The sequence below is a fragment of the Hemitrygon akajei genome, chromosome 31 (assembly GCF_048418815.1).
Source record: "Hemitrygon akajei chromosome 31, sHemAka1.3, whole genome shotgun sequence".
Lineage (NCBI taxonomy): Eukaryota > Metazoa > Chordata > Chondrichthyes > Myliobatiformes > Dasyatidae > Hemitrygon > Hemitrygon akajei.
This window is the reverse complement of record NC_133154.1, coordinates 25,267,417-25,283,670: the sequence shown is the minus strand read 5'-3', so window position 1 is coordinate 25,283,670 and position 16,254 is coordinate 25,267,417. Positions and strand designations below refer to the sequence as shown.

The following is a 16,254-nucleotide window of genomic DNA, read 5'->3' as shown; positions in this document are numbered from 1 at the left end:
ACCAACTGTATCTCTGTGCTCCCCTCTTGACTGTAGGTGATACGCAAGTTAATCTTGTCTACTTCATGTTTTCCTAAAGCATCCCAACTTGTCACAAAGATGATTTGTACTTGGAGTTATTAGTGTGCAGTAGTCAAGCTCCAAACAGGACAATTATTTGGACGTACCCAGTAAAAAGTGAATGCTCATTAGTAAGGATTCAAAGTGCATTTATCAAAGAATGTATAAATTATACCACCTTGAGATACGTCTGCTTACAAAGCACAAAACCCAAAAGAAACAAATTTTTAAAAAGGCCAACAGCCAATGTGCAGAGAAAGAGAAAAAATAAACACAGATCAAGTAAACAATAAAAGCAAGCAACAACGTTCTGAGTCAAACTAGACCATAGACCCGGAGCCTGGAACAGCCAGAGTAGGTCCATGACCTCGGTCTCCGTTCACACAGTGGGACAGGTGCTCTGGTTTCCTCCCACATTCCAAAGGCAGTACAGGTTAGGGGTACTGAGTTGTGATCATACTATGTTGGCGCTGGAAGTGTGGCAACCCTTGCGGGCTGCCCAGCAGTATCCTCGCAGTCGTTGCATTTCACTTTTTTTTTTGTTTTAATGTATGTGTGATAAATAAAGCTAATCTTTAAATCCTTAGATCTTTAAGCTAGTGAGTGTGTCAGTGTTATAGATCACAGCTGTTTCTGAACTTAAGGAGCTTTTACCCCTTAATTCTTTAGATATTTGGACCAGTTCTGGTAGCCATGACTTTCCGCACTGCAAAGGAGGCTATTGCTCTGGCAAACAACTCCTCATATGGACTTGCAGGCAGCATCTGGACTGAAAACCTGCCCTTGGCACTGGAGGTAGCGATGAGGTGATACAGCATGCTTTTGCTTATAATCTCCCCAATAGTGTCCTTTGCTTCACTCTCACTCTGTCACCCCCACCTTCCTCAACCCTTGCTCCCACCCCCCCCCCCCCCCCCCGGCCTCCCTCACCCCCCCCCCCACTTCCTATTCCTCGTCCTTCCTTACTCTTGCCTTCACTAGCTTGCTTTCCCTCTCTCGCCATTCCTTTGTGGGTAACTCTGGCCCTGCTTGTTTCTGGTGTTCCTGATTTATTGACAGACACTGTCTTTAGTTTGAAGGCTGGAGCAGTCTGGGTGAACGGGCACAACATGTTTGATGCTGCAGCTGGTTTTGGTGGCTGTAAAGAGAGCGGCTTTGGACGAGACGGTGGGAAAGAGGTCAGTACTGGAATTACAAAGAAGCTAATGTGGAGCTTAAAGGCCACGGTTCCATTCATGAATGAATTATTTGATTGACTGCATTTGGACTAGAATACAATAAATGTTTTCAATGGAAGTCAGATTTTTCTTGCTGCAACACAGAAGTTGGAAGTTTGATACTTGATGGGAGAGAAATGAGGAAAAAGTGGGTGAGGGGAGTCCGAAAACATGTCTAGTCTGTGAATTCCAAGAGAAAATGAGGAGGAACACAAAATTCAAGAAGAGACATGTTGCCATCCTACATTGTAAACATTACTGCCCATAGTGCTTTCCCCTTAGATTCCTTCTTCAACTCTCCTGCCTATCCCCTCCCTGCTTCCCCTCCCCCACTCCCTGATCTTTCCTCTGATTGGTTTTCTACCTCCCCCACCTTCTTTATGGGCCCCTGCCCCCTCCTCCTTCAGTCCTGACGTAGGGTCTCGGCTCGAAACGTCGACTGCTCATTTCAACGGATGCTGCCCGACCTGCTGAGTTCATCCAGCTTGTTTGTACATGTTGATTTGACCACAGCATCTGCAGTGTACTTTGTGTTCTGTGGGTAAGAGATTGCATTAATGCCAATCCCAAGAGTCTGCCTCTGAAGATTTAGCAAACTCAGTAGTAGCAATTATCCCAGATCCTCAAACTTTTAGTTCTTGCAGCATTTGAGTGATATCTGTGGTGTTCAGAGCATTGAGTTCATGAAGCAAGTCAAGAAAGTTGAAGTTGGATTTATTGTCACATGCACAAGTGCAATGAAAAACTTACTTGCAGGCACAGAGCATCAGATACACAAGTTCCACAAGAAAAACATGAACAGGCTCGATGGGCCAAATGACCGATTTCTGCTCCTATGTCTTATGTCCTTCATAAATTACACACAATTTCCTCAAGAAAGAACACAATTAGAACAAAAATAAACAAGGTCCATTTTAGTACAAAGTAGTAGTCGTGTTTTACCAATCAATTGTGTTAGCTGGTGTGCAGCTCCATGAGTTCTTACCTGGACGTTCATAGATGCCTTTCCATCCTCCCACACCCATCTAGGGCTTGTATGAGTACGTGCGGCCTGTTTGGGAGGAACGTCCCGACCCAAAGCCAGTAGAGGTCAAGTACAAAACATTTGCATCAGTGCACGGAGCAGACCTTCCACCGATCCCAGGGCAGGTGATGCAGCCTGTGTTACTCCAGACCGATGCTATTCCAAGGTGGGAAAATGTGGAATTTGTGCCAATAAATCCAGCCGTCTTCATATACTCGTTTGACTTATGGCAGTTGTGTTTGTCTACAGTGTTGACCGTACGTATAAAGTGTACTATGGAGGTGCTCAGAAGAGGCCTATTGGCATGTACTCACGGCCCATTTTTGACCACAAGGGTAAGGTGGTGGCTTATGTTGGTGACTGCACCAAGAAGGACGTTCGAAATGCAGTGGAGGCAGCTCATGCTGCAGCTCCAGGGTAAGTAGTGGTGACAGTTTAACCGTGGAATAGATCCGCACTTTGCTGCTAATCCCCATTATCTTTATGGTTGTGATAGAGGCACTTTTGTATTTGCACATTTGCAGGTGGAGTATACCCTCCAATTCAATTCAATTAATTTCTAATTTAATTGTCATTAAACCATACATGAGTACTCGTAAATGCTGTCAAAGGAAACAGCGTTACATAGAACATAGAACAGTACAGGCCCTTCGGCCCACAGTGCTGTGCTGATCCTTAAACCCTGCCTCCCATATAACCCCCCACCTTGAATTCCTCCATATACCTGTCTAGTAGTCTCTTACTCTGGATTCAAGATGCAGAACACAGGTACCAGCAGTCACAAGCAGCACAAAGTATCGCAATCACGCAATAAAAGAGTCCAAAACTACTCGTGCTAGCAAACACTGGTGGGGGGAGGCAGCACCAATTTCAGCCTGGATGTCGCATCACCCCCCCCCCCCCCCCCCCAGTAGAGCTCACCAGCTCCAAGCCCCCCAGGTGACACTGGAGCTTGAGGCCCACTCCTCATATACGCAAGATGAGCAAACACATTAGAGCATTAGCAAGATGCAACCGCAAAAAAAAAAATATGTATTGTCCAGACCCTTCAGTCCATTGAAATCCCCACTAGGGCTTGTCTTGTGCTGAGCGAACACTGGTAGGGGGAGAGGGTGGGTGGTGGAGCTCAGACTCCAGGCCAGATGCTGCAACACACTGCTCCTGGTGGAGTGCACCGGCTCAGATGCCACTCTACCAGCGGCTGTAAAACAGGCAACCCCGCGGCTTGAGGCCTCTCAGTCCAGAAGCTGCAGTCGACCACAACAGAACGTGTCTTCTGCCGAGAGAAGCACTGGGAGGGCAGCGCAGACTCCATCCTGGATGCCGCACCACACCGACCCCGGCTTTGGCACCCCTCTCTTGGCAGCTGCAGACAGGCGATACCATTGCTCGAGGCCCAGTCCTCACTCCAGCCGGGGCCACACAGCTACTCCACCTTCCGCCCTTCTTCTCAGCTAATAAATGGACGAATCAGACCTGCGGCATACCGGATTAACAGTGCCCGAAAGGGTCTCCCGATCAGAAGAAAAGCGACCAAGACAGCCACGTGCTATTAAACTGTAAGCCTCCGTTGATTCAGGCAGCAGCACGTTGCGCAACGCCTTCATTATCTCTGCCAGCGAGCAACTCGCTGATTGTGTAGACTTGCAGCACTTTAAGTTCTTAATGTTTAGCAGAATCATGCCATCCAGCTGAGTACTCTCCAATCTCCAAGGCAAGGATCGGTAAGGGTAAGGCTGTTTTCAGAGTACAATAGGCATTGGAAAAATGACCTTGAGCCCTGAGGTCTGTCCTACACCTTTATGAGAATTCACTAAAGACTTCAAGTTCAAGTTTATTGTCATTCAGCTGTACATGTTGATACAGCTAAAGGAAACTTTGTTCTTCTGGGGCTGAGGTGCAAAACCCAGTACCCGTGGTCATACAGCAGGTATAATTACGATACAATACATATAGTTAAATGAAGCGCAATAAGGTCACAAAATAATTTTAGCACAAGTGGCATAGCCTGAAGATTGATCGTGCATTGATGTTGGCCTGGAGCCACTTTTCTTTAAGAACCAATATTCAGCAGTTCCTCATCTTGCTCTGGGTCGGTTGCAGATGAAGGTAGTCCAGTTTCTTTTCCAGGGACCGAACACTAAAGAGCAGTATTGATGAAAGAGCTGGCCTGCAGGGGTTCACCTAGCACGGATTCCTGCGCGCTACCACACTGTTTTCGGTGCTTCCAACCCTGGGTGCCCGGAAGAGGCAATGCTGCAGTGTGAGGGCTTGGAGGGTCTGGTCCATGCAATAAGCCAAGGCTACACAGCTCCTCTACTGTCGGTCTCGCTAATGAGCCGGACTTGCTGTAATTTGCATTATTAAATGGTGCTTTGAGTACAGAGTGGGCTTCCCCAGATGAAAGGACTGGAGCCTCGCTGAAATGCAAGGAAATAGTGTAAGATTCAAGATTAAAGTTTATTTGACAAGCATACAGTGAACTGCATCATTTGCACTAACAAGCAACAAGGATGTGCTGGGGGCAGCCCACTATGTTGGCCACACATTCTATCATTGACAAAGCACGTCCACAATGCTTGGCAGAACAGCACAGACCTCCACAAGCCATAGAAAAATAGCAGCAAAACAAGCCCCATTCCTCCCTCCCCAACTCACACGCATGCACCCAGGACAGGCCTCCAACTGAATCTCACTTGCAGACATCGGGCTTTGTCTTCCCCAGCGCACCTGCAGAGACTTGCAGACTAAATTTTCAAATTGACTCTTGGACCTTGACCCTTGGTGTTGATCCCAGAAAACACTGATCACCAAACGCTAGGCCTCAAACTCCGGACTTGTCAATAACAGTACCCCAATCACTAGGCCTTGAACTTTGGACATGCTGATGATGGGGCCCTGAAAACCAGGCCTCAAACTTTGAACTCTGGCAAGTTTGGAGCTGGTGGGAGTTGATGCCAATGTTAGAAGCGGGATAAATGCAGAATTAGTGTAAGTAGGTGGTTGGTGCTAACCTGGTTTCTCAATAATTCTCTATGGCAATTGCTTCTAGATCTGTTGTTAATTAGAAATCTAAAAGAGAAATAAAGAAAAATGGATGAAGATGAAAATTGACAATTTAATAATCAGATTCCTCCTTTGTCAACCCTTTACCTCTTCCTCCTATCACCTCCCAGCATTTCACTCCATTCCCCCCCCCCCACCCTCCGCCTTCCTCCTCATCAGATCTTACCTATCACCTGCCAGTTAGTACTCTTTCCCCTTCCCCACCCTTCTTTTCCAGTCCTGACCCAAAGCATTGGCTGTTTATTCCCCTCTATCGATGCTGCCTGACTTGCAGAGTTCCTTCAGCATTTCGTGTTTATTGCTTTGGTCGTTTGCTAATTGGTTTATTATTCAAAGTTCAAAGTTAAACTTATTATTAGAGTACATATGTGTCACCACATACAACCCTGACATTCCTTGTCCTGCGGGCATACTTAGCAAATCTGTAGTATAGTAACTAAACAGGATCAATGAGCAATGAACTGTGTAATTGCAATTATAAATAAATAGCAATAAATAACGAGCATGAAATAACAAGATAGAGTCCTTAAAGTGAGATCGTCGGTTGTGGGAACACCAGAAATAGAATGAATGTAGTTTTTCCCTTTTGTTGAAGTATCTGATGGTTGAGGGGTAGTAACTATTCTTGAACGTGGTGGTGTGAGTCCTGAGGCTCTTGTACCTTCTACCTGATGGCAGCAGTGAGAAAAGAGTATGGCCTGGCGGTGAGGGATCTTTGATGATGGATGCTGCTTTTCTACAGCAATGTTTCATGTGGATATGCTCAGTGGTTGGGAAGGCATTACCTGTGATGTACCGGGCCAAATCCGCTACCTTTTGTAGGATTTTCTGCTCAAGGACATTTGTGTCCCGTACCAGGAAGTAATGCAGCCAGTCAGCACAATTTTCACCACATTTCTGTAGAAGTTTGCCAAGGTTTTTGATGACGTGTTGAAATTCCGCATGTAAACAAGTTTGCTTGTCATCCAGACAGATCATTCCAAGCACAAGTACGCAGAGGGGAATACAAGATGAAAACAATAAAATAAAGCAGAATATAGTGTTAAAGTTACAGAGAATGAGCAAGGGCCATAACAACGTAAGTTGAGAGAACAAGGGTTCATTTTTATCATACAAGAGATCTGTCCCGGAGTTTTGTAACAGCAGGGTAGAGATTGTACTTGACCCTGGTGGTACATATTCTGAATGGCTGGTACCTTCTTTGGTGATGGGAAGGGGGAGGAGAGAATGACCAAGGTGGGGAGGGGTCTTTGATTATATTGGCGAAGTTCACGTCGGTCAGAATCACGCTAAATAATAGAACAACAGTGATCTTCTCACATGATCTACCCCAATAATTTGGATTAATTGGAATCAGGTTGTTGCTGAAAGTGATCAGTAACAAATTGGATGATAATCTAAAGAAGAAACGATAAAGATATAAAGGTGAGCTTTATTTGTCACACGTGCATTGAAACATACATTTGAAATGCGCCATTCGTATCAAAGTCCAACATAGGCCAAGGATGTGTCGGGGGCAGCCTGCAAGAGTTGCAATGCTTCTCGCGCAAGCAGCATGCCCACATTTTATTAACCCTAACCTGTACGCCTAAGGGGGAACTGGAGCACTCTGTGGTCACGGGGAGGAGCACATCCAGACAGTGGCAGGAATTGAATCCCGACCTTACAGCTGATGCTGTAAAGCGGTCCGCTAGCCACCACGCTACAGTGCAGATAGCTGAAGGCATGACAGTGAAAGATTTTGTTTCATCTTTGCAGCTGGGGGAAGCGAGCTGCCCACAACCGGGCTCAGATCATCTACTATTTGGCTGAGAACCTGGAGTTGCGTCGGGACGAGGTGTCTCAAGGACTGAGTTCTCTGACTGGCGTCGGTATCGAGGAAGCTGGATGGGAAGTAGATGCCTGTATCGAGAGACTATTCTATTGGGCCGCCTATTGTGACAAGTACGGGGGCACTGTCCAGGTGAGAATGCTAAAGTGTATGTCGTCCATGCAGGGACGAATGAAATAGTTTTCATGTTTCATTATGACGTAGGAGATTATTTGGTCCATTGAGTCTGTGTTGACTCTAAGCAATCCCATTCCTTAATTAATGTTCCTTTTAACATACTCTCCCACATTCCCATCAACTATCCCCTGGGTTTGACAACTTAGCTCCACATTAGGGTCTATTTATCATGGCCAATGTGACTTTGGGGTGTGTGACCAGAGCTCCATTGGGAAGCCCATATGGTCACAAAGAGAACATGCAGATGGTGCACAAACGTGGGGATTATGTTCCAAAGACACGAGGCAATGTTGCCACTCTATAAAACTCCGGTAAGACCACGCTTGGTATATTGTGTTCAGTTCTGGCTCCCCCATTGGATGTTGGCGCTTTAGGGGGTGTGCAAAGAGGATTTACCAGGATGCTGTGTGGATTAGAGAGCATGTCGTATGAGGGTACATTTAGTGAGCGAAGGAGCATGAAAGGTGACTTGATAGAGGTGTACAAGATGATAAGAGGCATAGATTGAGTGGATAGCCAGAGGCGTTTTCCCAGGGCGTAATAGCAAGAGGGCATAACTTTAAGATGATTGGGGTAAGTATAGGGGGAATGTCAGAGGTAAGTTTTTTTTTACACAGGGATTCGTGAGTGCATTGAATGTGCTGCAGGGGTGGTGGTAGGGGCATTTAAGAAACTCAGAAAAGCACATGGGTGAAAGAAAATGGATGGTTATTTAAAAGGGAAGCGTTAGATTGATCTTGGAGTAGCTCATAATGTCAACGCAACATTGTGAGCTGAAGGGTTTGTAATTTGGTATTGTGTTCTATATCACTGAAGGATGGTCAGGTCGGAACCTGGGTTGCCGGAGCTGTGAAACTCCTGTGCTACCCACAGAGGCCTAGTCACCCCTCCAATCGAGATTATATTCCCAAATCAGGATAACGTGCATTTTTGAGGAACGTCCATGCTGTGGTCTTGGATGGCTGGTGCCTCTCGGATGGTAAACGCTGCCCAGTTAGGAGGTGCTGGCAGTGCAGCTGCAGCAAGTGACTGCAGCGCATTTTATTGAATTTGCACACTGCAGCTACTGCACTGGTGCAGTGCGTAAATGCTTATAGTGGTGGCTGCTGTCACTAATCACGGTGGTTATTTGTTCACAGTAATGTGCAGCATAAAACATTACACCTTAGAGGGTGGTTACATGTATAGGAAAGGTTTAAAGGAATATGAGACTGGCTTGGGCGACATGAACAAGTAGGGTCTTTTCCATGCCAGATGACTCTTAACGAAGACCACAGCACAATGAGGTGTTTATAAGTTATTACTTGACCCTTGCCAGGGTAGATGTATCCAATTTCACATATCATGCTTTGTAAACTATGTCAAGGCCTCAGCATGACTGAGGTTCTACCAGCGATAATTACTTCAATTAGAGAGAAGCTGTGGCTTTACTTTGTGTAGATAATGCCTTGACTGTGTTGAATAAAGGAACTGACTGGATAATCTACTCCAAAATGGCAAACTCCATTTGGGGCAGACAGTCACTTCTTGTACTGTAGCAGTTCACCAATTCCATTGATTTTTATCTTAAAATAAAATATTAAAGAAAGGTTTAATAAGTGTCCAAATGCACGGGAGGTAAAAACTTCCCAGGAAGGGCAGGAGCAATGTATGAGCTGGGAAAAATATGTTTTAGTCTTGAATTTGGGTATAGTCTAGTAATGGTTGACAATTTCGACAATTCCTAATCCCAACCTCCACAGCACCCCACATCCCCACAGATGGCGCTTGACCCACTAAGTTTTCCAGCAGATTGTTTGTTGCTCCTGGTTCCAGCATCCGTAGTTTCAACTATACCACTGAAATTGTGAACTTTGACAATAATGTTTGAGAGGTGACTCCAGACATATCGAGTTTCCTACATCTGGTCAGGGTGAGGTCAGTGGCTAGTGACAAAGCTTGTATAGATGCAGAGTGGAGATTATCCAGACTGGTATTGCACTTTGGAAGGACAAACCAAGGTAGAACATACAAGGTAAATGGTAGAGCACTGAGGAGTGCAGTAGAACAGAGGGATCTAGGAGTACTGATACAAAATTCCCTAAAAGTGGCATCACAGGTAGATAGGGTAGTAAAGAGAGCTTTTGGTACATTGGCCTTGATAAATCAAAGTATTGAGCATAAGAGTTGGAATGTTATGGTGAGGTTGTATAAGGCATTGGTTAGGCCGAATTTGGAGTATTGTGTGCAGTTTTGGTCACCAAATTACAGGAAGGATATTAATAAGGTTGAAAGAGTGCAGAGAAGATTTACAAGGCTGTTGTCAGGACTTGAGAAACTGAGTTACAGAGAAAGGTTGAATAGGTGGACTTTATTCCCTGGATTGTAGAAGAATGAGGGGAGACTTGATAGAGGTGTATACAGTGATGATAGGCATAGATAGAGTGAATGCAAGCAGGCTTTTCCCACTGAGGCCAGGGGAGAAAAAAAAGAGGACATGGGTTAAGGGTGAAGGGGGAAAAGTTTAAAGGGAGCAGTGGGGGGGGGGCTTCTTCACACAGAGAGTGGTGGGAGTGTGGAATGAGCTGCCATTTGAAGTGGTGAATGCAGGTTCACTTTTAACACTTAAGAAAAACTTGGACAGGTACATGGATGAGAGGGTTATGGAGGGATATGGGCCAGGTGCAGGTCAGTGGGACTAGGCAGAAAAATGGTTTGGCACAGCCAAGAAGGGCCAAAAGGCCTGTTTCTGTGCTGTAATGTTCTATGGCTGCATCATGGCCTGGTATGGAAACACCAATGCTCAAGACAGAAAAGCCTGCAACAAAATGCTGACAATGGCCAGTCCATCACAGGAAAAGCCCTTCCCACCATTGAGCACATCTACAAGGGGCACTGCCACAAGAAAGCAGTATCCATCATCAAGATCTACCATCTGCCAGACAATGCTCTCTTCTCACTACTACTGCTGGAAGAAGTACAGATGCCTTATGTCCCACAACACTTGGGTTAGGAATGCAAACACGAGGAAATCTGCAGATGCTGGAAATTCAAGCAACACACACAAAATGCTGGTGGAACACAGCAGGCCAGGCAGCATCTATAGGAAGAAGCACTGTCGATGTTTCGGGCTGAGACCCTTCGTCAGGACTAACTGAAAGTAAAGATAGTAAGAGATTGAAAGTAGGAGGGGGTGGGGTGAAGCTGAGAGCCGGAAAGGTGATTGGCAAAAGGGTACAGAACTGGAGAAGGGAAAGGATCATGGGACGGGAGGCCTAGGAAGAAAGAAAGGGGGAGGGGAGCACCAGAGGGAGATGGAGAACAGGCAAAGAGTGATGGGCAGAGAGAGAAAGGGAAAAAAAGGAGGGGGGAAATAAATAAATCAGGGATGGTGTAAGAAGGGGAGGAGGGGCATTAACGGAAGTTAGAGAAATCAATGTTCATGCCATCAGGTTGGAGGCTACCCAGACAGAATATAAGGTGTTGTTCCTCCAACCTGAGTGTGGCTTCATCTTGACGGTAGAGGAGGCCATGGATAGACATATCAGAATGGGAATGGGACGTGGAATTAAAATGTGTGGCCACTGGGAGATCCTGCTGGCTCTGGCGGACAGAGCGTAGGTGTTCAGCGAAATGGTCTCCCAGTCTGCGTCGGGTCTCACCAATATATAAAAGGCTGCACCAGGAGTACTCGACACAGTATACCACACCAGCCGACTCACCTGGAAGGACTGTCTGGGGCCCTGAATGGTGGTGAGGGAGGAAGTGTAAGGGCAGGTGTAGCACTTGTTACACTTACAAGGATAAGAGCCAGGAGGGAGATCGGTGGGATGGGATGGGGGGGGACAAGTGGACAAGGGAGTCGCGTAGGGAGCGATCCCTGCGGAAAGCAGAAAGAGGGGTTACCAGGTTTAGGAGCAGCTATTATGTTCAACTATCAGGCTCCTAAATCAGCGTGGATAACTTAACTCACCTCAACACTGAACTGATTTTCACAACCTATTGACTCACTTTTAAGTACTCTACAGCATGTCCGTAGTATTATTTATTTATATTTGTTCTTTTGTATCTGCAGTTTGTCGACATTTGCACATTGTTTGCTTGCCAGTCTTTGTGTGTAGTATTTATTTCTTTTGTATTTCTTTGTTCTACTGTGATTGTTTGCAAGAAGATGAGTCTCAGGATAGTAGACAGTGAAATTTATGTATGGGTAGCAAATTCACTTTAAACTTTGAAGTTTAGTTGATAGAGAGCCTTTGGCTGATGTGTGCTTACTGCAGGGTCACTATATTGGACTCGTCAGTGAACAAGGTGAAAGCAACTCAAAGTGGGAAAACCTGGAGGTGAATGCTTCAAGTGGGCTGAAGTATATATTTAGCTCTTGGGATGAATTAGCACTGACAAAATCATCTTTAGAGCTGCACCATTCCGTGGCTGATATATCTAGATTAGATTGCTTAGTATTTCAGGTGATACGCCTTTGTATGAAAGTTTATGAACTTTCCAGGGTATTCAGGAGCGCTGAGTCATTTTTACATTACAAACTTACTGTTTACTGGAGATAATAATTTGCTTGTTCAATTCTCTTTATTGTGTAAAGCCTATTGAAGGATTTTGGCCCGAAATGTTGCCCATTTATTCCTCTCCATCGATGCTGCCTGACCTGCTGAGTTCCTCCAGCATTTTGAGTCTTTCAGTGGATTTCCAGCATCTGTAGAATCTCTTGTGTTGTATTGCCTCAATCCTTTCAATGCGGTAGAGTTTTCTCAAGTATTTAAGGTTCAGTGTTAGAAGGGCTAAGAGGTGTCAGCAATAAAACAAGTTTGTTTCTCTTTCAGGAAACGCAGCTTTATGGGGCGACAATCATGATTCGAGAGTCCGTTGGGGTGATAGGCATTGCGTGCCCAGATGAGACCCCTCTGCTCAGCTTTGTCAGTCTCTTCGCCCCGGCGATTGTTCGAGGGAATGTGGTTGTCATTGTCCCCAGTGAGAGGTATCCTCTGCCAGCTTTGGAACTCTATCAGGTACAGATAATTAGAACCTAATTTGGTTTGTGCTACGATAATTGAACCGCTGTATAGCCTCTATTTAGAATTTCTCACAGTCACACTTCACTTACTGCAGTAAAACGGATAGTTATAGAACGCTACCATAAATGTTAAATGTTGCAGTCAAATCCATATCAACTACTACTGCTGTACCCACGCCCCCCTCTGAGTGAAGAAGTTCCCCTCATGTTCTCCTTAAATATTTCTCTTTTCACCCTAAACCTGTGACCTCTAGTTATAGTCTCACCTAACCTCAGGGGAAAAAGCCTGCATGTATTTATACTTTCTATATCCCTCAATTTTGTAAACCTCTCATTTTCCTGGTGCTCCATATGAAGTCCTAGCCTATTTAACCTTTTCCTATAACTCAGGTTCTCAAGTCCCAGCATTTTTGTAAATTTTCTCTGCACTCTCTCAATCTTTTTGATATCTTCTTAAAGGCAGGTGACAACAATTGCTCAAAATTTGCCTTCACCAACATTTTACAAAACTTCAACATGACATCCCAACTCTTGCACTCAATACTCTGATTAATGAAGGCCAATTTGTCAAAAGCTCTGTTTACGGCCCTATCTATCTCTGATGCCACTTTAAAGGAATTATTGATCTGTATTCCCAAATACTTCTGTTCTACCGTTATTCTTCAGTGCCCTTCCATTCACTGTGTATGTCCTACCCTGGTTTTTTTCTCCCAATTTGCAACACCTCACACTTGTCTGCATTAAGTTCCATTTTTCAGCCTAATTTTCTGACTGGTCGAGATCATGCTGCAGGCTTTGATAGCCTTCCTTTCTGTCCACTACATCCCCAGTGTTGGTGTCATCCACAAATTTGCTGATCCAGTTTACCACATTATCATCCAGATCATTAATATGGATGACTAACAACAGTGGACCCAGCACCGATCCCTGTGGCACACCACTGATCACAGGCCTCCAGTCAGAGACTGTCATCTACTACCACTCTCTGGCTTCTCCCACTCCAATGCTGAATCCAGTTTACTAGCTCATCTTGAATGCCAAGCGACTGAACTTTCTGGCCTCCCATGTGGGACCTTGTCAAATGATGAAGTCCATATAGGCAATGTCCACCCCATTTTCTTCATCAACATTCCTTGTAACCTCAAAAAACTCTTAAGATTGGTTAGACATGACCTAGCACGCACTAAGCGATTTGACTATCCCAGTTTATCCAAATACTTCTATGCCCTGTATTTGTATAATACTTTCCAATAATTTATCCACAACTGATCTCAGGCTCACTGCCCTTTTGTTTCTTGGTTTGTTCTTAAAACCTTTCTGGAGCAATGGAACAACATTTACTATCTTCCCGTCCTCCAGTGCTCACCTGTGGCCCCTGGAATTTCAGTACTAACCTTCCAAAATGTCTGAGGGAACACCTCATCAGGCCCTGGATATTTCTCCACCCTTTGCCCCCTCCCCACCCCCCACAAAACACTCTACTTTTGTTTCATCTATGTGCTTATCTTAGAGTTTCTTAAATGGCTCTAATGTATCTGCCTCTACCACCACCTCTGGCAGAGTGTGGTGGGTGCATGGGACATCCTGCCAGAGGTGATAGTAGACACAGATACAATAGGGGTGTTTAAAGAACTATTAGGCACATGGATGAAAGAAAAATGGAGGGCTATGTGGAAGGGAAGGGTGAAATTGATATTTAAGTAGATTAAAAGTTCAGCACAACATTGTGGGCTGAAGGGCTTGCACTGTGCTGTCCTTTTCTGTGTTCTATATTCTTTTTATGTAATGGGCTCTTATTTCTTAAGGGCTGTGATAATTCTTCCGTCTGGGTCGCCGTAGATATTCCTGCACTGGATTTGGTCGAACAGTTGTTTCTGCCTCTATCTGAAAGCCCATGTTGGAAAGCTGAGGTAGCAATTAGTTGTGAGGACAAGAGTGAGATTAACTCAAGCAGCTTCAAATTCAGAATCAGAATCAGGATTATTATTGATGTTTGTCGTGAAATTTGTTATTTTGCAGCAGCTCTGGAGTGCAGTACATAAAATGGCTATAATTTACAAAATTTCATAAATAAATTCTAAAGCCTAATAATGAGGTAGTCTTCATGGTTACATGGACCATCAGAAATCTGATGGTGGAGGGGAAGAAGCTATTCTTAAAACATGGAGTGTGGGTCTTAAGACTCAACACAAGGAGGACATATCCTGACCCTCAGTGGCGTCTTGCAGTCCTGTGCATTGCAGGCCCCGCACCAGTCAGAATGTACAGAATACATGTACTTTAGAAATTACCTTGGGTTACCCATAGCCCTCTATTTTTCTAAGCACCATGTACCTATCCAGGAGTCTCTTAAAAGATCCCATCGTATCCACCTCCACCACCATCACTGGCAGCCCATTCCATGCTCTCACCACTCTCTGTGTTTTTAAAAAAAAACAACAACTTACCCCTGACATCTATTCTGTACCTATTTCAAAGCACCTTAAAACTGTGTTCTCTTGTGTTAGCCATTTCAGTCTTGGGAAAAAGCCCCTGACTATCCACATGATCAATGCCTCTCATAAAAAAAAAAAGTTTTCAAAGCAACACACACAAAATGCTGGAGTAACTCAGCAGATTATGAGGCATCAACCAAGAAGCAGCCAAATGGATTGTCCTTCCATACATTCAAAATATCTCGAAAATGACGGTCCAACTCTTCCAAGAACATAGAATTTTGGTCTCGCATAAGCCAACAGCAGAGTAGAGTATTTTGCAGACCAACAAAACGAACAAAGCTATTGGAAAAGACCAAAATCTTGGGGACTGCAGCAAATATTATGTTGGTCAAACTAGGAGAAAGCTATCATCAAGGATCTGTGAACGTCAACTGGTGGTAAAGCGGCATGTCTTTATCCCTAGTCTTTATCCTTGAAGATCGAGAGAGGCAGAAATTTGACTCGGCATCTGTGAATGTCATGGCGCAAGCAAACATGTGGCGCGCTTCTAGGAATGAGAATTCCTAGAACCTGGTTTCCTGCAAACAATTCCGTAAACAGACATGTAGACCTTGAACCTGTTTATGAGCCAATGCAGGCAAAATTCCAAACCACATTGCAGGAAGTTTGCCATGCAACCAATTCGCAATGATCTCTCCTCCCTACCTCGCAATGGAGTTTCTGCAATGATGATCAATCAGCTGATTGATAAATATATAAAGGCATAGCAATCGGAGGACACACCACAATTAATGACGCACTGATGATGTCTCCTTGAACGGTGATGAAAAGTTTGCAAGTGACTTGCCAAGATTGGAGAACAATTCCACCCAACTGTCAACCACCCGAGCTGCACATTTTCCGAATTATTTGCACCCCCTGACATTGATGTGCTATCTGATAACTTGCATTTTTGGTCATCAGTGCACGTGGAGAAGAGCTGCCACTGTTTCGCTCTGCCTGCAAGAGGTTAAATAAGCTACATGCGTTTTATGTGTCTTCAGCTTACAGTGTCTGATCTATAGACTTCATGGATACCAGTTATTCAGATAGATTTCTGTTCTCTTAATATATAGAAACTTTGTATTAAATGCATTGTTTATACCATGAGTGACACTTATGATTTGTCTGACACTTATGTTTGTCTGATTGAATGTATGCATGGGAGAAGTGCTATATTTTAAAACCTGCATTAAATAGTCATGACTTGTTATGGTTCATGTAGAACCATCTACAGAATGAGATTTAAGCTCATAATCTGCTTGGGCTGCCTCCACATGCCCGCTCGGTGCTGCCAATTAATTTATGGTTTCCCTTGCCAATAACAATAGCATCTATTTCCATAATCCCGTAAATCATTAGTTATTTTCCAGAGAACATGTCTGTGCCAGTAG

At 44.6% G+C, this 16,254-nt stretch overlaps 1 protein-coding gene across 1 annotated transcript in view; it reads left to right on the top strand.

Annotated features, from left to right (window-relative positions):
• The window catches only part of aldh16a1 (aldehyde dehydrogenase 16 family, member A1), a 91,301-nt gene that overhangs the window by 52,216 nt on the left and 22,831 nt on the right, over nt 1-16,254 (top strand). Inside the window, exons 10-15 of the mRNA XM_073033603.1 lie at nt 730-866; nt 1,133-1,238; nt 2,307-2,467; nt 2,551-2,718; nt 7,126-7,330; nt 12,193-12,378. Coding sequence (XP_072889704.1) covers nt 730-866; nt 1,133-1,238; nt 2,307-2,467; nt 2,551-2,718; nt 7,126-7,330; nt 12,193-12,378 — 963 coding nt within the window. The remainder of the gene's footprint in view (nt 1-729; nt 867-1,132; nt 1,239-2,306; nt 2,468-2,550; nt 2,719-7,125; nt 7,331-12,192; nt 12,379-16,254) is intronic.